This window comes from Zosterops lateralis, assembly GCF_965231275.1.
Source record: "Zosterops lateralis genome assembly, chromosome: 6".
NCBI classification, from domain to species: Eukaryota; Metazoa; Chordata; class Aves; order Passeriformes; family Zosteropidae; genus Zosterops; species Zosterops lateralis.
In genome coordinates, this window is record NC_139761.1 from 56122582 (window position 1) to 56145069 (window position 22488).

The 22488-nt window shown below is 42.8% G+C and overlaps 1 protein-coding gene across 3 annotated transcripts in view; it reads right to left on the reverse strand.

Moving 5' to 3' along the window:
• The window catches only part of ANO1 (anoctamin 1), a 73158-nt gene that overhangs the window by 25288 nt on the left and 25382 nt on the right, over positions 1-22488 (reverse strand). For all 3 annotated transcript variants that reach the window (XM_083863488.1, XM_083863489.1, XM_083863487.1), the window contains exons 2-10: positions 16601-16779; positions 13646-13972; positions 11164-11262; positions 10037-10188; positions 8709-8763; positions 6222-6273; positions 3683-3748; positions 3130-3185; positions 1627-1668 (exon numbers count right to left, since the gene is read on the reverse strand). In XM_083863488.1, the coding sequence (XP_083719614.1) occupies positions 1627-1668; positions 3130-3185; positions 3683-3748; positions 6222-6273; positions 8709-8763; positions 10037-10188; positions 11164-11262; positions 13646-13972; positions 16601-16779 (1028 nt within the window). The remainder of the gene's footprint in view (positions 1-1626; positions 1669-3129; positions 3186-3682; positions 3749-6221; positions 6274-8708; positions 8764-10036; positions 10189-11163; positions 11263-13645; positions 13973-16600; positions 16780-22488) is intronic.

Consider the following 22488-nt stretch of genomic DNA (forward strand, 5'->3'; position numbering starts at 1 on the left):
ATATCAGGAAAACACTGAGCTGAGGAGACTTTGCATGAGTGCCATGTTTTAGTTTTGTGCAATTCGAAACCAGATTTGTGCCTAAAGTACAAATGAATTATCTCATTTATCCTGACATTTATCAGCCTGATATTCAAAGCACAGCTTCAAAGACATGATTAGAGGAGATCAGCACACTAGACCTAAATATTTACTTCATTTCTAGGCCTCAAATCTTTAATTTTCTTGTTAAAAAAAGGCACAGGCCTGGCCTAGTACTGGATAAGATTAAAGAAAGCTTCAAGAAACCAGAAGAGACCATGCCAAAACACACCAAAAGATGGAACTGAAAGTCAAAAGCCAAAGTAAACACTTCCAAACACATGATGAACTTGTGAAATTAGTGAAGTTGTGAGGTTTGAGATGTCAGTAATGAAGAAGATAATCTGGACACTTTCAGAAAACATGGACTCTCATCCTATTTTTAGTTGAGCGAAGTGTTGCTTAATAATGAAAAGACAGATGTGCAGTATTTTTAACACAAATCAATAGAGGGAGGGAAATAACATTCACTGCTTTTTGATGAGCCATTTGCACCTGAAGGACCAGCACACTGTCAATTTTGAGAACCTATTTTTATATATAAAGCCTGAAGGTCTTTAAATCTGCTTTTCCTACGTCCTGAATGTTCTGAGCATTTCTTGGGGGAGGGGGGGGCGGGGAAATAAATCATGAAACAAACAGGGAAGGCAAAGTTTCAGGTCTGAAAGCCCAGCATATACAACACCCAAATTTAGTAGCTCCTCCTGAGAGAACTGGTTGTCACCTCTCACTTCACTTTTTGTCTGATGCACAGACAAAAGCCACCCTTCTTTGGGGAAGTGTGATGGGGACTGTTCAGTCACTGAGCTTTGAATTTAAGAAATCAGCATTTCCACAAAGAGTGGAAAATTTGGTTTTCCGTTCATACCTCCTTACTATTTCCTACTTAGGAAAAGTACTTCCTTAGGATAATTCCTACTTGTTTTACCACAGTGAACAAATCAGTCTTTCACTATACAAACAATAAAACCTCAATTTAAAGCATCTACTTCCGCAAAAAGTGATGCAGTGCCTCAGTGAAAATCCACAAGGCAGCTTCTGGCTGCAGAGTACACATTAAAGCATCATTGAGGACCTCTTAGGCCTGATAAATATTCAATATTTATCTTTCCCAATCATTTTTATGCTTATGTTTTCAACTGCCTCTGCCTCCCACTCCTCCAATTCTGATCCTCATTCCATGGAATGAAGGAGGATTTATCCCCAATAGAGAAAGCAGAATATGACTGAGCATACTGTCCTCAGAGCTGGCCTGAAATTACATCACCTGAACTTTAGGAGTAGTTATATGTCAATATTCTTACCAATGTGGCATGACATGTATCATTACTGAGCTGGGTAGCTTATACATATCCCCACTACATTCCACATTCGGGCAAATTTAAATGCTGGAAAGCACTCTTTTCCCTAAACTGCTTGGCATTTAGTGCCTTTTTGCAGCATTCTCTGTGGGATCTTGGCAAAAACATGCAGATTCCAACAGGCGACTCTTCAGACTGGGATTCTTGTGAATATGTTAATGCCCCACACTGGGCATCGACTTACTTTTCTGTCGTTGGGCTCCACGTTTTCACCTTCATAGTCACCCTTTAAAGAGAGAGAAAATCTGTGTCATCCAGAGGGATGTGCCAAGAGCTGCTCTGCATCCTGCATACCCACGTCTCCCACTCACTTAATGCATCAAAACCAGAAAAAGCAATCTGTAAAATAATGCTGTATTTTAGGAGCCCATTTGTCACGGCACACTTTGTCTTCTGTCGTTGGGCACATTAGGAAAGAGCAATAGTGTCTGTCATTGGTGGGGGGGAAAGGAATGAATAAGTGATAAAGGTGGCCTAAAAATGTCAAGGGAAAGGATGCGGTATTGCCATGGTATTTGGGGTTCAGCTCAGTCCGCTGGAAAGAGAAGAGACCAGCTGAGAGAGCTGTTCCCTCTCCAGACTCTCCAAACACTCAGGGCTGATTAGATTTGAGGTTTTAATTTGGAGCTATTTTTTGAGTAAACTAAGACAATAAATAACTTCTGTACAAGACTATCAGCAGCTGTCTGAAGATGTGAGGCGGGAACAGGAAGAGAAGTTTATTTAACCTTTCCTTCTCGATTTCTACACAGCACTGCTGTAGTTTGAGAGCCCTGACATGTATGACAAACATCAGGCAAAGAGCCTGCTCTTCTCTTGGGTGCTCCAAGATAAAGTTCTCACAGTCCCATGTAAAACCAGTGTGAGTGTGGGGAGCAAAAAAGACACACTTCACCCTCAAATCCTAGAATGGAAAACCAGCACTGGACTCGACAGCCCTTGGACACTCACACCTCAGGAGCGAGCAGCATGACTGCCAGTCCCTCTGACATCTGCCAAGCTTTTCTGCAGGCTAAGAGCATGTGTTTGTCAGTTCTAGTTGCACCCTGAACCCCTAAATCAGAAGGACACCAGCACCCAGCTGTGTGACAGGATGGGGGTCCCCATCAGGATGGCTTGGCTTGAGTGCCACCAGAATTCCTGAGCTCTCACTTGATGAGCACCACAGCTGAACACTCTCTTGACATCTCACTGAGCTGCTCAGAAGCAGATTTCATCAGTAGGAAGGTCTGCAGTCACATCCAGCCCCACGGAATATGTGACATCAGACCTTTGCTTATGGTTTTTCCTGGTTGCAGGACACACAGCTACTGACACCTCTGCAGGGAGATGTGGCCAAGGGAACCAGCTACTTGGTGCCCTGGGAATGAATGTGTTTCCTGGCACTGCTGCCAGGGATCTTGGGGACAGAAGGTCAGGAAACAACAGAAGAATTTCATTTGCTAAAATGCTGTAACAACTCTTCTAATGTTATGTTCAGATTTATGATCATCGGATGTAGAACTGAGGTGGGGAATTCCTTAAAAGCGAGCAGAGGGATGGAAACAACCTGCAGAAGTTACTGCAGTTGGGACACAAGTGAGAAGAAAGTCAGTCATGTTTGGGATGATGCCACCAGCATGTCACACATGAGGGATTTCTTGGTGACAGACAGCAGACGTGTAAAATATATTGCGAGATCACTTACGTCATGCAGGGGATATGCAGCACTGTAAACTCCATTGGCAAGCAGGCTGGTGATCCCTTGAAAAATAAAGGCATAATAGTTATTTATAATTTCAAGGTTAGACAGCCTCACTTCATCATCCTTCCTGGAGATTTCCCTCAAAATAACAGCCATTTGATCAGGTAATGATTTTGCTGCCATCTCATTCCTTCCCATGTAGTTTCATTTTTAATCATATAGGTTATTATACATGACTCATTTTATGAAATGGAAAACTGCAGAGAGCAAGAGGAAGTCATATATATTTGAGAATCAAGAATTAGAAGCCAATGACTTGAAATTAGTCATTAAAATAAATTACATTTTCTGAAAAGTCAGTTTGATTTAAGGGCAAGCCTGAAGATTTGAAAGTGTAGCAGAAGGCTGGATCACAAGGAGAATATGGCTGGAATTGATGGCACAGGGGAACCCACATCCACACGCAGCACCCACACAAAGTTTTGAATTCAGGTTTCAAGATTGATCAGAGGAATTGTAGGGAAAGCCTTTGCGAAGACCTTGGCGTAATACTTACCATATTTACCACATTTTCGTCTTTTATTTAAAAGGGCAGTTTCCTTCTTTCTTCCCTCTCCTTTCCCTGTTTACACAGCCGTTTATTAGTGACATGCATGAGGCTGAAAGCATTTAGTGCTTCATCTATTAAATGTCTGTGGCACAGGGGACTGGGAGGAGTCCTGCCTTTCCCAGGGGTGCTGTGCCTCCTTAACCCGGGACAGAGGGAGAAGTTGGTGTGTAAGTCTGGAGGAGCACTGCACCATTCCCAAAGGTGGCTGGACCTAGCCCTTTGGAGGGCCCATTAATTCCCTAATGTTCTTTCCAACTGCAGCTGCTGGCTTTAATAGAGCTACTTCCAATTCTGTTCACCACGTCTGGAGGCGTTGTGTGAACATACATTTGGGGATGGGATGAACCACTTTTGGGTGCTGAGTCAGAGCTAAGTCAAGCATTTGTCTTTGTGCGGGACAACACTGATTAATGGCAACTGGAAAAAAAAAAAGCATATATAAATCTGGCCACTGGCATTGGGGAGGATTTGAAAAGACTTAAAAAGAAAAGAAAAATGAGGTGCTCCAGTGTGCTCCTTGCTGCCCATCAGTTCATGGCTAAGAAAAGAGTGTGAGTCTGGGTTTGAAGGAACAGAGACTATGAACCAGGGACCAGCTAACTATAGAGTCATTTTTGATTGCTCTTGAAATGAGGATTGTTCAAGTTCATTAACATTTTCGAGATACTAATCACCTGCTGGAGGAGCAGCTCCAGGAGGGCTCAGTATCTTGCGGTATCATTAATTTTCAAAGCCCTATTTAAGATTATACAGGTCTATGAATTGTCTGCAAATGTTTCCACACTCCTGGCAGAAACAACCGGTGAGCAGATAAATTATTTTTCTAGGGCTGTGAGAAGAGCTGCATGGTCCCCTTCTACTACAGATCTGGATTTAACAATGAAGCCAAATTCACACTTTCACAAAATTTTCCTAATAAATAACAAAGGCTGCAGTGTTCCGCTGGGCAGCTTCTTTTTTTCCTGCTGGGCAGCAGTGCTGCAGCATTATCTGTGTTTGTTTAAATCTGTTTGCCACCTCTGCTGGGTTGTAACCCAGCATTCCAGCACTGGAACAAAATGGAGCTGATTGAGTTATGCTGGGCTGGCCTGATGGCATTTTTATGAGCAATATGGTGTGGCCTTGCCAGTCTCAGGTAGAAGAACCATCCAGGAACCCTAACACACTCCCATCCATTAGTGTCTTCCCTATTCAACTAACCCCTACTGTGCTTCCCATTTTCTCGACCCAAAAAAAAAGGAAAAAAATCAACTCCTAGGCAAGAATTCAAACTGAGCTGTGTGACCTTCCCCTTTCAAGAGTCCAAAGATGTCATTTCCAGTGAAAATGATCCAGCAGCAGACTTGAAAAGGGTCTTAAAAGTCACAGAATAATTTGGATTTCCCATGCTACAGAGAGCAGTACTTCTATTAATACTGGCTGGACACCAAATTTTAGTGTATATAAGGAGTCAACAATTGTGCATTGTATGTTGTTACTTCAACACAAAAGTCAAAGCATGGAAATAATTTGTGGCGTAATTGTTCTTCTATTATTTGATGTCTTTCTAAGCAGCTGATGGGTCAATATTGAACAGAACTACCTGTAATTCAAGTTCCTATTGTTTTATTTAACTGCTTGTAGGCAAATAAATGCCATAACAGATTTCAACAGTTACCAAACATTTTCTTCCATGTTCATGCACTTTTCTCACTTTGTTTGAGAATTCACCCTTCCACCTTATTTGTTTGGATTTACCATTAACTATTTGTTAACTTTGGTCTCACAGTCGAGTGTATATCTGTGTACCATGTATGAAATAAAGTATGTAACAGCTGAGCAGGATCAGCTGCCAACAAATCTTTAGGGTGGCCTGATTTGCAATTTATCTTTATTATGAGTTTAATTCTTACAGCACAAACCCTAGGGCTGAAATCCTAAAACTCTTGGTCGTGGCAGTACAAACTTCACATCTCCTGACTTGCAGCACCTGCTCTGAGGGCTGAGGTGCCCAGTTCCAGTGCAAGCCTTGCCTCCTGGCTGTTCCAAGTGGCTCATCTCAGTTCCACTCAGGACAGTCACTGGTCAAGACCATTCCACCCAAGTCACTGGAAAACCATCCCACTGTAAAATGTGGGGGTTTTGCTTGAACGAAGTGGGCCAAGCCACAGACTTCCACTGCAGTTACTGGATTTTATGGACATACCCTCATCCATTTTAGGGAGTGCAGAACACAGAGCTCATGTCATCTGGTTTATGTCACCATCCATCCTAAGTCACATCTGCAGGGGCTACATGCTCACTTACCATTTAATTTAGAGTTTAATCTATCAATTCCCATTTGAAAAAAAGTCAAACAGCTGCATAAATTGAATCAAATTTCCAAATAAAACAATTACATCCACATACATCAAATTAAAGAGCAGGGGGAAAACCTAAACTCCACAGCCATTATTTTCAATACCTGAAAAAGATATTGATCTTGAAGCTAAATAAAGTTCCTTACCCATGCTATATTTTGCTTTGGTACATGTCGTTCTTTTCAATATTTCATAAACCTACAAAAGCAAAAGAAAAGGAAGGGTTACTTCAGACACCGCCAGTGAAAAAGCACAATCTTTTTGTGTGCAGCTCAAATATTGGCCAAACCAAGATGCTGATGAAGTCATCACTCTTTAATAAAAGTCATGGTATTCAGGAGAGCAGGGCTCGGAGCTCTCTGTGCTGTGCTTTCTGTACAGGAGAGAAAAGCTTAACTAAATAGTCAGCCACCAGGAGAATTGATGGGGGCAAACAGGGTTACATACATCCCCTGGCATAACAGAAATGCAATTTTTGCTCATGCCAGCCATCGATCAAAGCTCAGGGGTGTTCTTCCACCTGGAGCAGCTCCTGCCTCACCTCCGAGGGCGCAGGCTGGCTCCATCCCAAGGAGCTGAGCAGGGCTCCAGCCTCATGGTGCGTACACAGCACGCAGCCGTTTATCAAACTGGACTAACACAGGCTGACCTTAACATCTCTGAGCCTGCCTGACCTCGGTGGCAAAACAGATGTATTTATTTTGGGATTTATTGCATTTATTGTCAGGTAACCTTTGCACAGCTCAGCAGGCTGCCCGCGAGGTTCAGCTTTTGGCTGCTGCCGTGCAGCGATGCTCTCCCAGCAAGGCGAGCTGGCAGCACAGGGAAACCTGGAGCAAAGGCACCTCCTGCCCTCTGCCTGGCCTGTCCGGGGAGCTGGGGACTGTTTCCCAGCTCCCTAATCCGTGTGCTAACTTGACTCTTGCCCAATTCACTGGAGGAAGCAAGTGAGGGCATCCGGGGCAAGTCCCACAGCTCATCCGTCTGTCGTCTTGTAACCCCAGTGAATTAAAGGGCTGTCACAGAGAGATTTCCAGTTATATAATTTATATTTTTTTATTTTCTTTTTTAATAACTAAAAGGTCTTTGGCTTAGTTTCTATTCATCAAAGACTCACGGGTAGTGACTAGATTCCTGTTCATTTCACAGTAGGCGGAAGGGTCAATATTTGCACTGTGGTTCAAAAATACATATGAGAAAGGCAGGGGAGAACTTTAAGAAAGAAGAATACAAACAGCAATGCACACAGAATAAAATGATGTTGGGAAACATTCAATATGTTCTTCATTACTGGGTGATTTGCAGGGATTTCACACAAAGCAGCACAGCACCAGCATTATTCTTATGTGCCCAGTGTTTCTTCAGTCGTTTAAAAAATCCTTGTCCCTCCTTTTCCTCTCAGCCTCTGCTCTGAGCTCCTGTTTCAGCTTTTTTCCAGTCACTCTCATTCACCTTCTTGTCCCATGGAGCCATTTTGTCTTGCTGCCTTGCTCAGCCTGTCATGAATTTTAACTCTTCATTTGTTGAGTTCCTTGTACTTACAAGATTTGTTTTTTCTATACATCTGGGCATATAAAAGAAAGCCTACAAACAAAACCCAGGCTTTTTTTTTTTTCCCAATTTCAAGTTAAAAGTTCTATTTGCAAATAAACCAAATCAATATTTGCCTTTTCCTTCCCTATTTCTGTGTTTCTGCCTCCCCTGGTCCAGCTCACTATGCCCCTGTAACCAGTGCTCACATCAAACCCCTGCTCTTCAGGCTGGCAGGGAACTACACTGTGGAATAAGCTGGAATTTCAGAGCAGGAAAGGGAAGCTGGATATCTTACACCCCTTATCACCACAGCAATGAAAGGCAGCTACGATTGGGATATAAGCTCTTTTGGAAACCACTTGGCATCTCAAAAGGCTGATGTTAAATGTAAGCTAAAAGCAGGCTGGCAGTCACATTCCAAGGCACCAGTTAGGAGCAGTGGAATGGGGCAAAGAGCCCGTGTTATCCTCTGAAACGTGGTGCAGCCAGGGCTGCTTGGCACAGCCCCTTCCAGCTGCCCTGGATGTCACACAAGCTGGCCTTTCAGTTCCTCCTTTGGTGGCTACAAATGAAGCTACACCTTCTTTCCCCAAGTCTATTGCATGTTCTCTAAGTCAGGTAAAAGCCATCAATCTCAACAATTCCAATACCATTAACAGAGAATTTCTCCCAAAAACTATAAATACTATTCCCTGTAAATACCCGGCTGTTTCGTTGGAATCTGTCTCAGGATATTTTGTAGCATTTTGCAAAAACAACAATGCAGAGCTATGAAAAGTTAAACTACTTGTGGGTGCAGGCAGCTGGTGGGCAGAAAGAGTGGTAAAATCTAAATATTCCCAGCTGGTGATATCTCTACTAAGAAAACTACCCATGAACTAGAAAGAAGATCCAAATTATTTTCCAAAAGGCAGCAACCTGTTAGCGTCAAGCACTACTCAGCACTCCATCTGGAATTATTTATAATTTCAGTGCCTGATGGCACAGGAGATCCTTGGCATTTGGTTAAGAAAGATAAACTTGAACAGGCATTGTACTAAAGCTGTTAACACCATGACTGAGGCACTATCCACCATAAATTATTTATAGGCAGTACTTACTATAGTGCTTCTCGTTTTACTGTCGAAGAAGGAATCTTTGTCAGACAAATCAAATCTGTTAAAAGATTAGAAGGAAGCCCATTAGATTAAAAAAAAAAAAAAAACAAACCAACAAACAAAAGTCAGTTGACTCCTTCAATATTTTCATTTCTCCTGAGGATCCCTCAGAGCTCACATTAAAGAACAGCTTGTTAGAAACCCTGTTAAAAGCAAGTCCTACCCAACTCTCACAATTTACAGAGGCTGCTTATACATTTCACTGGTTTTGTGTCTTTGTAGGTTTTTCAGCACAAAAGAGAGTGTTGATGCTCATTTAAGTTGAATCCCTGACTGCTGCTGGTCTTGAATTTCCCCCCATAATCTTTAATTTTCCCCGTGAGGCTGCTGTTTCCTCCCTCATTCAGCAGAGACACAGGTGGTGTCACTGGAAAAGCCACCTGCACACAGTGGGAGGCCCATCCATGTCTACACTCAGGAGCATCTTTTGGACTTTCTCTAAACCTCCAGGAACACTCTACACTCAGCAAACACACCAATACATTTCCTGCAAGCCCAAGGAAATGGCTTGCATGTCACACACACACTGACTGGCCCAAGCCCATCAATGCTCTGCATCTCTGGATGGAACACTAAAAACCCTGTGGGTGCAGGGAAGAGATCCTGCCCCAGGACTGCTGTTTGTTCCAGCTGGCACATCCATAAACATGGCCTTCAAAGCAACTCCTCTGGGATGCTGGCCAGGGAAGAGCAGCAGCAGAGCAGTCCAGGGCAGTAGAAGCTTTGGCTGGGCTCTACCTCATGATTTTTTCCCCTCCACCCACATTTACAGCTGTTCTTGCTGATCTGAGATCAATGGCAAAGCCACCTCTGACTTCACAGCACTTCAAAGGCAAGGCTTGGTTGGCACTACCTGTGTCAGCTGCCCACACCAGATATATGAAATTATTCTGAAATTTATCAACCCACATCTCTGGCTACGAGTTTTACTGAGCATTTTATTTAATGTGGAGAAGAGACTGTTACAAACCACATTATAAATCCCCTTTTGGCAGCTTAACAGGTGAATTGGATGGTTATAGAGATGCACATTACGTGCCACTACAGCAGCTGAAACACAGAGATTTCTCTGCACAGACTCATTCCTCAACAGCCAGCCAAAAAAAAAAAAATCCCCCAAAACCTAAATTTACTGCAAAAATGGAAATATTCTTTGCAGCAATGCCCACCAAAGTGTTGGTGTTCATGTTCCCTTTCACCCTCTGGTGCCTGAGCTGCTGTCAGAGAGGCTGGGACATGGACATGGACATTTAAGGAAGGCTTTCACTTACAAGTGCTGCTTCTCTCTGGAGAAGGGGTAGGAGAGGCGCTTCACCGTCTGAGGTTTGTGTTCTGCTACTTTTGGCTGGATGGGCTCCGTGATTTTTTGAATCACAGAATTAATCTTTTTCAGGAGGCCGTGGGTCTGGTTGATCTGATACACCTGAGGGGGCAAAGCAAAAAAAGAACAAAACGGTAAAACTTTTACTGCTTTTTGGTTACTCATAGGACAGAGTGGACTGTAAGGAATAAACCAGCAATTAGATAAATATATCACAATAAGCTGTTGAGGAGTGTGGTTTACATTCTTGAAATCATCCAGAAAGAAAGGGATGAGAAAGTCAAACCAAGGGTTAGGGAACCACAGGATCGCAACAGACTTTTTAATCTAATTGTGCTTCTGATTAAAATCCCTGGGAAGTGAGGCAATAATGGGGATTAATATGAAGTCCAAACCAAAAGTGTGGTTTTAGTGTTGTAATAAATGATGCTGGGCTTGGAGACTGTCTCTTGCTCCATTATGGACTTCCCTGTGCAGTCTGGGACCTGCACTTAGTCTGTGTTTAAATATTAATCCATCTCTGAGCTGTGCTCACTGAGCAGGTAGCTATCTATCTATCTATCTATCAAGGGTGATTTAGAATTGATGAAAATACACTGTCATTCCTTTAATGATATTTCAAATATTCTGAAAGGTAATTTATTCTGTGGTGGAGTGGCCCCAGCTCCTGCAAACGTGACTGACTGTGTATATGAATAGTCACTAAACCCAGCGAGACAAATTCTTATCCTTATGCTCAGTTTTAGCAGTCTTCAGGTGAGAAAAAAATGTCCAAAAGGCACACAGAAATTTCACCATCAATTGAAACCTCTTCTTTTAAAATACACTGAGGATGAAATCACTCTCATCATGTACAGACAGCGGTAGCAGCCAGAAATTCTTGATTTCCGTTCTTCCTTTCACTTTTTCTCTCTGCTGCCCCAACCAAGTAAGTTTGTGACTTTCGTTTCTGGGGCACATCAGTTAATTGTTTTTAAAATGCTCGTGGAAAGAGAAGTCTGCATTTGTAAGGTGCTCTGAGAGGAACATATGTTTAATGCATACCTTCATGAGGAAAACAAGAAAATCAGGACTCACCTTTTTTGTGGGCATCTTGAGTTTAAGGAATTCTGCCTCTCGACACAATACATTCCATGGTGCATGTATTTTTACAAATCCAATCCCATGGATTTTAGTCTTAAAAAAAAAAAAAAAAAAAAAAAAAAAAAAGGCAGGGGAAAATGTTACTGATGAGAGGAAATGAAATACATTACCCCTTGTGATTCATACATATTTAAGGAACAATGAGTCCATTAGGGCCAACATGATAAATCTCATTTGTTTGAGAGAGTTGGTTTCTAACAACAGGACAAACACTGAACACCTCACTGTGCTGAGCTGCTATAGAATATGTCTCAAGAAATGATATTGTCTCCCAGAGCAATTACCACAAGGTTAAACAGATAAAAACTGTTTGGGAAATAAAAGCTAATGACTGTGGACACAAATACAGGCTGAGCCAGTTGAATTTGAAGCAGAGGCATGGAGCCAAAATGATGTGATTTGGTGAGTGTGTTGTAATTGCTGGGGCTGAGAGAATCCCTGCTGCTCATAACCTCAGAGGAGCAGCCTCAGAATCAAATGTGAGCATCTCCATTAAACCATTATAATTAGGAAAATTGGCAGGAAGAACTCTACCAAACAAAGCAAAAGGAGGCTAGAAGTTAAGGGCAATATCAGTGGTTTGCCTGCAGCCCAGTAATTCTCTGAGCTGGATTCTAGAGGGCCGGACATGGATGTTTGCTCCTGGCACTCCCACATACACCCATGTTTGCTCCCCCTGGAGCAACCCTTCCAGAGGCACTGGGCAAACGATATCTGACTAGGAGGCATTCAGCAAACAGAAGAGAAATGAACTTCAATGAATCTTTCTAATCTTGCTGCTGCACCAACTCAGTTATTATAATAACTAGCTTTCACACAGGTGTATTCTTACTGGCCTCCTAGGAACTGGTTACTCAGAGGACCATGGAATGGTTTGGGTTGGAAGAGAGCTTAGGGATCATCCAGTTCCAACACTCCTGCCATGGACAGGCCAGGCTGCCCTGAGCTCTGTCCATCCTGGCCTTGTTTTAATCAATTATTTGTGGACATGGAGCCACTGACCACAACCCTTTGTGTATGACCATCCAGCCATTTCATTGAAAAGAGCTTAAGTGATTTACTAAACACCATCTGTTCAAGAAACCTTTGCTCTTTTGGAATCAGTGAGGTCTCCAATGCAGCTCTGTGGCTTTTCAGGCCCAAGTGATTGCAGATCTTTCCCGCTACATGGAGGTGCTGGCTGTGGAAGCTGATGTAAATCCCCGATTCTTGTTTTCATCTCTACATTTTCACCTCGTCTGTTTTGGTGTCTTGCACTGAAAGGACAGGGTTCCCTCTCTTTTACAGTGTCCTGGCTTGACCCCTGAGCCCTTCTGCATCATTTGAAATCATATTACATGTCATAGGTGGAACCTCCCATCTGGCAAAGGATTTAAATATCTATGACTTTGCACATGCAAACTCCCTGTTTGCTACAGGAACCTGAAAGTTGAACAGAAAGCAAATCTGATTTTCACTGGGAGACAGAGGAGAAAGGTTTTTGGGGTTTTCTTGCACTGTACCATGTTAAGTATATATATATATTACATATACATAATATATAAAAGATGTAAATTGTGAATAATAGGTGACAGATTTATTTTTTCACAATCTGTTCCCAGGTCGAAATGAATCTCAACTTGTAGATCCTGTAAATAAAACAAGTATAAATGTTTACCCTCTCTCTCAGGAGTCCCAGGCACATTGGTTGAGTCAGATAATTGTAGCAGCTTTCTTTGAAATGAATACTGCTGTGTCTATTTCTACTAATCACACACTGGCAGCACTTCACATACATCATTTTTTACATGGTCTAATGGGCTTTTAATAGAATATCCTGTTTTCAGGGTGCAGGTGGAAGATGTTACAAGCTGTACTGTTCATGTCTAAGAATGGAAAGAGCAAACTGTAACACAGACCCATGTGCTCCAGCAGGAGCGTGGACCAGAGCCTCCTGAACAAATTTATTCTCCTCAAGCCTATATTGAGGAATAAAGATGACACTGTCTTTATTGGAATTCTTTTTTTTTTTTCCATCAGAACTGGAACCGCCAGAGGATCCAAACCACTGCATACTGTAAACCCACCAAAGTGGGATTAGGGTTCAGAGCAATTTAAGCCTCACTTCCAGGTAGCACAACACAGCCATGTGGCAATGGTGGGTGTGCCACAAATCCTGGCCAAGAAAAATCAGGAACTTCACCTCATCGGGGCATTTACAACACCATGGCACACTCCTGTACATGGTGTTGTAAATCTCAATTAAATCTCAAAGTGGGTAAGGATGGCACTGACTGCCAGCACTGCAATCAAACCCTGCAAGAGCTGAGCTTGTGCAACCTTGATCAGAGCAGGCTCACAGGCAGAGCTCAGCATCCCCCAGGACCTGGCCACCAGTCTCCCTCTCTCTCTTTAACCCTCCCAAGCAGATCCTTACATCCTCATCTCGTTCCAGCTCCAGCCCGGCCTCCACGAGGTTCCCCTCATACTCCTCCCTGCGGAACCTCTTGTCGTCCTCGTGGTAATCCAGGTGAGGCTCACTCTCCCCCATCTCCAGCTGCACCCCCTTCCCTGGGAGGGGCTGGTCCTGCTTGGTGCTTCTCAGGCTGGCATCGTTGTGCTGAGCTCTCCTGGCCAGAGCCTTCCCGGCCGAGGATTTCTTGTAGTGGTACACCAGGATGTAGTCCACCTTCCTCTTGCCATCTCTGAAGTAGAGCCCGTACTTGCAGTCAGCATCCGGGTTTTTGGACAGGGAATTTAATAACTGGGAGTGGGGAATGGGGGTATGGAGAGAAGGAGAGAGAAGGAGAGAGAAGGAGAGAGAAGGATAATGAATGCACAGCCCAACACAAGCACCAGACAGACCATCTTCTCCTGTCAAAGCTCCTTTTGCCTGGAGCACACAATGCCCTCTCTCCAGACGGCCAGCAGATGGGAGGGGTCCCCCCCCATGCTACTTACTCCGAAAAATTTTTGCAAGTTAACACCTTTAATTTTACTGATAGCCAGCTGGGATTTTATTGGCCAGAAATAAATAGATTGCATGACTGGGATTTAATCTAATCACCAGCATACTGGTTCATAAGTCAGCTACTTGCTGGGTATGGTTTTCTCCTTCGGGGGTTAATCGCCACTAAGATCGTCTGTCCTTTTCCACCCATGACATCTGCAATGCTGCAATTCTGACAAATAGATTAATATCGTGTGGAAACATTTCTCACTTCTCTTATCTATCATTGCAAGTCCATATCATCTGAGAAAGAGATCATCTTAGATACAGACTGAAGGGAGCCAGCTGCTCCTGTGGCGCGGCCAAAAACGCCATGGAAAGGGGCCAGGGAAGTGGGGTCACTGCTTATTGAGTTCACCACTTCTTTTTCTCACTTATAAAACCTATGTCACTATGCAATCTGATGGTGGCAAGGGCTTTATTCCCAGCCTGAGTTAATGCTAGGTAAGTGTTGCAAGATACATGAATGGTAAGGCTCAAAACACAATTTCCTTTCCAAGCATTTATGTGAAAACTGTACAGGGCAACTGTAGAAACAAACAAACCAACAAACAAACAAACAAAAGGTACTAAAAATTAATTAATTTCTACTTTGATAACACTTCTCACGCACAATTCACAATTCTACTCTTGGAGATGCACATACTCTTAAAAAAAAAAAGAAAAGAAAAGAAAATTCACTAGTAACTGGCTTTTTTTTTTTTTTTTAAACCATCAAACATCACAGGAGTGGCTTTCCAGTGACCAGGGAACTTTGGAACTTTTCTGGCTTTTAAGTTTATAGAAGAATGTCCATCCTCCATGGAGGGAAAAGGACTTGTGCTCCAAAAGAAAGCAATTGGTCATCAGCAGCAAAATGCTAAAATCTATTTGGGATGTGCACACCTGCTTATTTCCTACATAAAACACTAAGTGTAAGTTATTTTAGGTAGCCTTTGCTATTTGCTTCTCTCTCCTTTAGGATCTCTTTCCCTCTTTTGAATTTACTCTAAACCCTTTACACCAAGTTAATAAATCTACCATAAAATAATTCAGCATTTGGAGCCACCATGGAGTTCACTCATTGTCCTCTTGCCTCTATTCTCTGTTCTATGAAAACAAGGGAGGTTATTTAGTCATGTCAAACTCTTCAGGGCACAGTCTGTTAATGTTTGTGCCCTACCTAGATATTCTCATTTAGTTTGTAAGCATAACTTTGATTTAAAAGACCATTAATAATGATTACCTTCCAACTGCATTATGAATAATGGCATGCACCTGTGAATTCAGAACTTTTTTTTTTTTTTTTTAAAAGCAGTCTGCTTGTGGCAGGCAACTGGCATGCAAATTTCTACAGAAACAAAATATTAACAAATGGCAACTAACTGGATTGTGTTTCATTTTTTTTAAGATGTGTTGATCCTACTAATTAATTTAACAGCAGTTTCTGGAAAACCAGGCTGAACCACCACTGTGGCTACTAAACCCTCAACAAATACATTTAATATGTGAGAACAGCTACATCCCACAGCAAGCACGAAGCAGCCAAGAAACTTGGTTCTGTTTTAGAGAAATTAATGGTCAGATTATTTTAAGGAGGGGGCATAAATGCTGAAAGATACTTATGGGCCAGATGTTCTCTTGCAGTGCTGCTGTGCTTAAATGGAGTTGCATTGACTTAGACCATGTAAAGCTCATGTCTCTTCAGCTGTGAATGAGACTGAGAAAAGACATTTCAGTTTCACCACAGCAGGAGGATTTTAACACCCTGACAGAATCATTCCTCCATGCTCCATCCTAATTTTAAGCAAAGCACAATAAATCACACGTTGCTTTTTCTGGTACCTCTCTCCCCAGTGAATCTGTTGTATAGCCCACTCCACCTTAATAAACTTCTTTTTATGTTTTAATTACATAACCAAGTCATAATCATGCCGGGTATTCATATTACTAACTTCTTTTAATATTTGTGTTAAAGAATTTAACTGAGGAGCAACCAATGACACTGGGAATCTAATCTCTATTGTGTGCTACAGAAAATCAGTTTAATGTCACTTAGGTTAACAATGGCTTTGGCATGAAATTTTAGACATTCTCTTCTGTTCTTCTCTGCACTGGCAAGAAGATGTAAAGGTTGGCACAGCCTTGGTGCCAGATTCTTTACTCTGAGAAGAGTCAGCCCCATTTTTATGCTACAGGTTAAACCAGATTCCCTTTCCCACACACCCAAGGACAATCCCCAGCACATCAGCACAGACTGTGCCTGGTGGCAATCCTTCCCAGCACCTTGGAAAAACAGAGGGAGAGGATTTCAGAGCATCCTGGGAGTGGAAAGGATGAGAAGTAAGCTGAGGGGCCAAGTGCAGGGGGCCAGTTCTGGCCCAGCAAGCTGTGGCTACTCACTGTGCTCTCGTGCTGGTCATAGCCGATGTCCTCGATGGCTCGGATGTTGATGATGTGGATGCCCTTCTCCTCAGCAGGCAGACAGGAGTACTTCTTGTTCACCCTCATCCCTGTCTCCTCTGGAGCCTCACTGAGATCTTCTGGCAGAAAATCCACCCCATGAAACTCGCTGTCTGCGTCTGAGAAGGAACAGAACAGTTTTATCAAGACACTTTAATCCCAACATTTGCTCCTCCCAGAGCCACCCAAAAGCTGAAACGTATCCTGTTCCTGCCTTCTCCTGCCAATGAGCCCTTGGGCAGGGCTCCCACCCCTTCTCCCTTCCTCCCTTCTCGGCTTTCCTCAGCCCTACCTGGGTCTCCTCCTCTTCCAGAGGAAGAGTGCTCAGTTAACTTTTATCCTGCACTGGTGCCTCAGGAGGTTTTCACTCTGTGGGCTCATGGAATGATTGTGTTTCTTGGCAAGAGGAGGAAAAAGGGGGGAAAAGGGAAAAAAACTGCTGGTGATGACAGGTGCCATGGTGCCTTTCCCTTTTCAGGAAACATTTTTTCCCTTAGCTTGTTTATGATTTCACAAAGTTAAGGGTTTCCCTTAAAGTACCTACGTCCTGCATCTGATTTACTGAACCATTCTTATTTAAGTAGTCTTGAAAATCTGGAGGTTTCTCCTTCTCAACCTGCTTCTGATGAAGACATCAGAACTGTTTCCATTTCCTGTTTAAGTATATAGATAGCTAAAGAATTTAATATAAAAATTTATAAAAATTTCACTACAAACTGAGCAACCAGATTAGTGACAGAATGCAAACTGGTGTTTCCATATGGGCACTTATGCAAGCAATAGAAGGCTAATTTTTCCGAGACTATTAATTTTGACACTGAAATAAAATACTGCAGCATTGTGCCTTTTTTTTTTTTTTTTTTTTTTTTTTTAACCATACAGGAGCAGGGCTTGCTCATCTAAAGAGTGGAGATAAAGCAAGAATAGTAGAATTTATGGATACGAAATTAGCTTTCCCCAAAAACAGAAAACATGAAACTGAATTACACTGTCTGGGTCTGGTTGAACTTCAGGGATAATGTAGAGAGAAAAGACAGGGAAAATCCCACTCCCCAGCAAATCTGCAGATGATGTGAAACCAAGGAACAGGATTGATAAGCTGCAGGGCAAGGCTGCCACTTCAAGGCAGTCTTGACAGGCTGGAAAAATGGAAACCCAAAAAAGCCCCCCACTTATGCAGCCCAAAGAAGGGAGGGCAAATGCTGGAGGTCCCATTCCTGCCTTTACCTACCAACTGAGGAGGTACAGACACAGAGCCATGCCAGATTCCTCTCACAGGTGCATGAGGAAAGGGTGAGAGGCTACAGACACAAGTTGCAACAAGGGAAATTATGATCAAACATTAAAAAAAAAACCCAACAAAACCAAACCTTGATTCTCTAACAACAACAAGAGTGATCACACAATGGGGAAGGAACCAGTGAAGCTACAACTCTCCCTCCATCCCTGGAGAAGGTCAGAGTTTGACCACACCTGACCCCAAGCAACCTGAGCCAATCTGAATGTTGGGAGGGCACTGCAATAATCACTGCACTTCTATCAGGCTCTGTGTGGGGACAACAACCTGCAGCAGGCAGAGGAGGAGGAGGATGAAACTGAAGCCTTGGCACATGTCCTGAGGTTACCAGAGAAAGGTAAACATTACTGTTATGAAAGCCATGCTTCTGTGGAATTTGCAGTTGTGCACCTCTGGAGTTTGCCAACACCATGAGTCTGTGGATGTTGATTTCAGTCCTGGGCAACCTGCTGCCCCAAGCTGCTTTCCTAGGAAATCCAGTGCTCATTGCCATCATCACCTTACCATAAAACCTGGGCAGCAATCACCCTCTCCATATTCATGTGCACATTACACATGTGTAACACCCACACCTTTTTCAGATCTGGGCTGCTGTTTTGCCTCTTCTTTAACACTCTCCTGTAGTTTCTCCCAGGACAGACAGCACTTGTGAAATCTCAGGGCATCATCACCAAACTCAGTGAGCCACTTGAACAGCAATTTGTAACAGCTCAAGGAGCTTTTTTTTGGGGGAAATATAGAGAAGCAGCCAAAAATCTGCTGGCTCATGGGAATGTCTGTAACAATTCCCTACATGTGTTTGGTCTCTTTTCCCCAACACTTACAGGCACATATAGGCAGGCTCCCTGAACATGGGGAATTGAAACAAGTGTGGGCAGCTGCAGAATCCTGTGTACTAAGCCTTTATTCTGTGGCTGCAAAATACTCATAAAATAATACAACTTTTGGAACTTCATAACCATGACAACCTGCATTTTTATTTGGAAGGGCGCTTGAGACAATTTTTGTAAAAACAAAGTGCCGTAAAAGTCCTCTCTTCTTTTCCCTCCTTTTCACAAGTGTACTAAGTAAAACCCAGTTATTTCAGAATTTTGCAAAGGCCATTAGAAGAGAAGCACCTTTAGCTGACTGTGAGTCTGAACTGAACTGAAAAGTGCTAGTTTAAGAATCACCACTGGGCTCAGAGGAGAAAATCACAAGCCTCATTGGGCCCAAAGGACCTCCCTGCGTGCAAGCAGCAGTTTTTTTAAGTCCCAGCAGGGAGCAAGGAGACCTGCTCAGATGATTCAGCACCATTGTGCAAGCCCAAACAATCCCTCCCGACCCCGACACCAGCAGATATTTACATTTCTGTTTACACATCAGTATCCTGGCAATAATGGAAAGAACAAGTGCTTCAGGTAGGCAATGAATCACAGATTTTTGGTTTATTATGGCTACTGGAAAATATGTGAATTGTGAGAGCTTTCTTGATATGATCTTAATGACAGCAAGTTTGATTTCTGCACTTAAGGATGATGTCAGGATTTAACACTAAGTAAAGCCATCCAAACCACTTTGGTAATTACAAATACTCAGGGATTACAAGCAGTTCACTTGTGCTGATTTGGCAGAGGGCAAAGCCTTCCGTTGCAGAACACAAAACCTCTTTTTTTTTTTTTTTTTTTTACATGGAGTAGAGCATTTCAAAGGCTTTAAACCATGAATATTTTATGTTAATCACATTAAATAAGAACAATAATTTAATCTCAAAATAAATTCATGTTCAGAATTATTTATGGCAAGATAGAAGAGGAAAGGTGAGGAGTGCAAAGAACATTAATGTCCTAATTCAGCTAGACTGACATCCTAATCTCTTTGTTGGGAGCTGAAAGAGGAGAGCATTGTGAAAATTGCTGGCTTTGCTGCCTTCTAATGCCGACTAACCCACCCTCTTCTATTTATTAGGCAGAAAACACTACAACAAAGACTTGAAGAAGCGCTCAGTGTATTTCAACACAGCCATAAAACCAATCCCAAAACCCCATGGATTCTGAGTCAGCAGAAGTCCCTAATATTCCTGGGACACAGAGTCAAACCCAGGCTTGAGTCTCTCACTCTGAACAATATGGGAAACAAGACTGAACTAATTTAAAAAACCCTCAAACTCGAAACCACTTCCTCCTCTGTTCAAATTTCAGTCGCATCTGTTAGAATTCCCAACCTCATCTTGCAAGAATTAACACTCATTAATGATCACTTTTCCGCCACTGAAATTTGGCACACAGTGTGCTGCAACCTTTCCTCATTCAGACAAATGCTTCTTCACGGGATGTTGAAGACCAGGTGAATCAGAACCAAAAACCTGCTGTAGAAACCAATGTATTTTCTCCATTATTCAATCAACCATTAACATTATAGTTATAATGATCCACAGCCACTGAATATTCCCTGGCTAAAAGCCTTTTTTTGTCATTAAAATGAACTTTAAAATTGCACTCACATAATGCAACTCTTAAAGAAATTTTAAGGAAAACCCTGCACTTGTTCTGAAAGTACATGAGTACATCTAAACAAATGAACAACTATTTCCCTGCTCAACCTGAAAGCAATAATGTCACTGAAACTGCCTTCCCCTGTTTTCTTTTTTTTTATTCCTCGTTTCCTCTTGTTTGTTAGAGAGTAGGTTTAAGAAAGCAGTAGAACAAAGAAAAGTCACAAAGACAACTGAGGTAGCTGTCCCAGCTGTTCCCAAAAGAGAAGCAGCAGAATAGTTACAAGACCATGTGATTGGAGGCTTTTAAATGTCCACATCCTTATCTTCTTTGCTTTATGTAAACTATGATATGTCAGAATGAAAAATTAAGAAGCATGCAGGTAACGTGGAAGAGTATTAAGAAAGTCATGCACACACACACACATATATATATGCTGAAAGAAACACACATAACTTATAAGTAAAGGTTGAATGTTTGTTTATAATATGCTCTTTCTGCGGAAAAAAATATTAGTGTGTACTAATGTTGTAATAAAATGTGTAATAAAAATGTGTACTAATGTTATAATAAAAACAAAGTTGGATTTATGTTCTTTTCTGGAAGAAGGAGGTTTGGTAAGAGGTAAAACGCCTTTAGTGGGGTTTTGCTTGCTGCACATTGCCCCCTAGCAGCAGGATCCTCCTTCAGCACGCCCTCAGCCAGTCCCCTACCTCCTCTATCTCCCAAATTCCAACCTAGAGCTCAATCCTAAGAAGAGAAAACCATTATTCCCACAAGTGACTCGCCTATGGCTTCCCCTTTTCCTTCTTCCCCCACCTCAGACACCCTCCAAGGCTGCCAGATTCAGAGGCCAAAAAACAAGGCAGGATAAGGCCAGGCAAAGCCACCCCAGCAGCAGGTCGGTGATCCCTGCTGGCCCCAGGAGCCGTGCCCAGGAATGCCAGCCAGCCTGCTGGAATGCCAGCGAGGATACCCGCTGCTGGCAAAGGAGGGCAGTTCTTTTTTTGGGATGCTGACACCTGTTTACGAGGCCTTGGCCCTGGCCCAACAGGAGCTGCTGTGCTCTCCAAGGAGCACCCGCACACGTCCTGAGCTTTTGTTCTGTTCAAAGTCCTGACGTCAGGAGCTGATTAGCTCCACATCAGGCACAATTTGATGTGAATTCCCCCTTGCCCGTCCAGCTGTGAGCAGCCAGATGTTGCATCAGTGCTTGTGGAGAGGTAGAAGGTCTCACTTGTACCTCCAACCGGCTGCTGGAAAAGGCAGCCCACCTCCCCTGGGGCAAATTTAACACCTCTGGGGATGCTGGTACCTCCTGTCCATCCTTTCAGGGGTGCAGGGATGTTGATATCTCCTGCCCTTCCATCTGCAGAAAGGTGAACCCTGTCTCTTCCATCTTCTCCAACACCAGGCTAAGTAGGATGCTTTGGAACTCGCCCACCTCCTTTGCTTTTCCATTTATTTTAAAACTTGTAGCCTAGGCCTGGGCTGGTTATTACCTTAATGAATCAGGCATGATGTTATGACCCAATCCATTAAAAAAAAAAAAAAAAAGAAAAAAAAAAAAGAGCTCAAACAGTGAAATAAATCTTGGGTTCCATGGACAGTTTCCTTTGCAGAGGAGAAATGCTTTCAAAGCAGGATGACCTTGATGTGCCTGATGCTGACAACTCACACTGAAGGGCAGAGCCCATTCAGACACTTTATGTCCAGTCACACGGGTGGAAAAACTTCAGCTCGTGGCAGGATTATTTGGATGATCAGCTGGCTTAGCTCTGTTCCTCACTACTGAGAATGGTGGGGCTCTGGAGTGGGGCTGCAGCTTTCCTGGAAGGCTGTCTACAGCTTTAAAGTTATTGATCTATTATTATCAGCAACATACTCAGAGCAGGTTAGAAGGATACACAGCTATGACATCACTTTTTATTTATGCCTGTCTATTTTTGTTTTTAAAGATTTATTTACCCTGTTTGCAGGAGGCAGCCCTGGGCTTGAACACACATGTCTGACCTGACACAAGCCTTGTGAAATGTAAAAACAAAGAGCAAAACCAC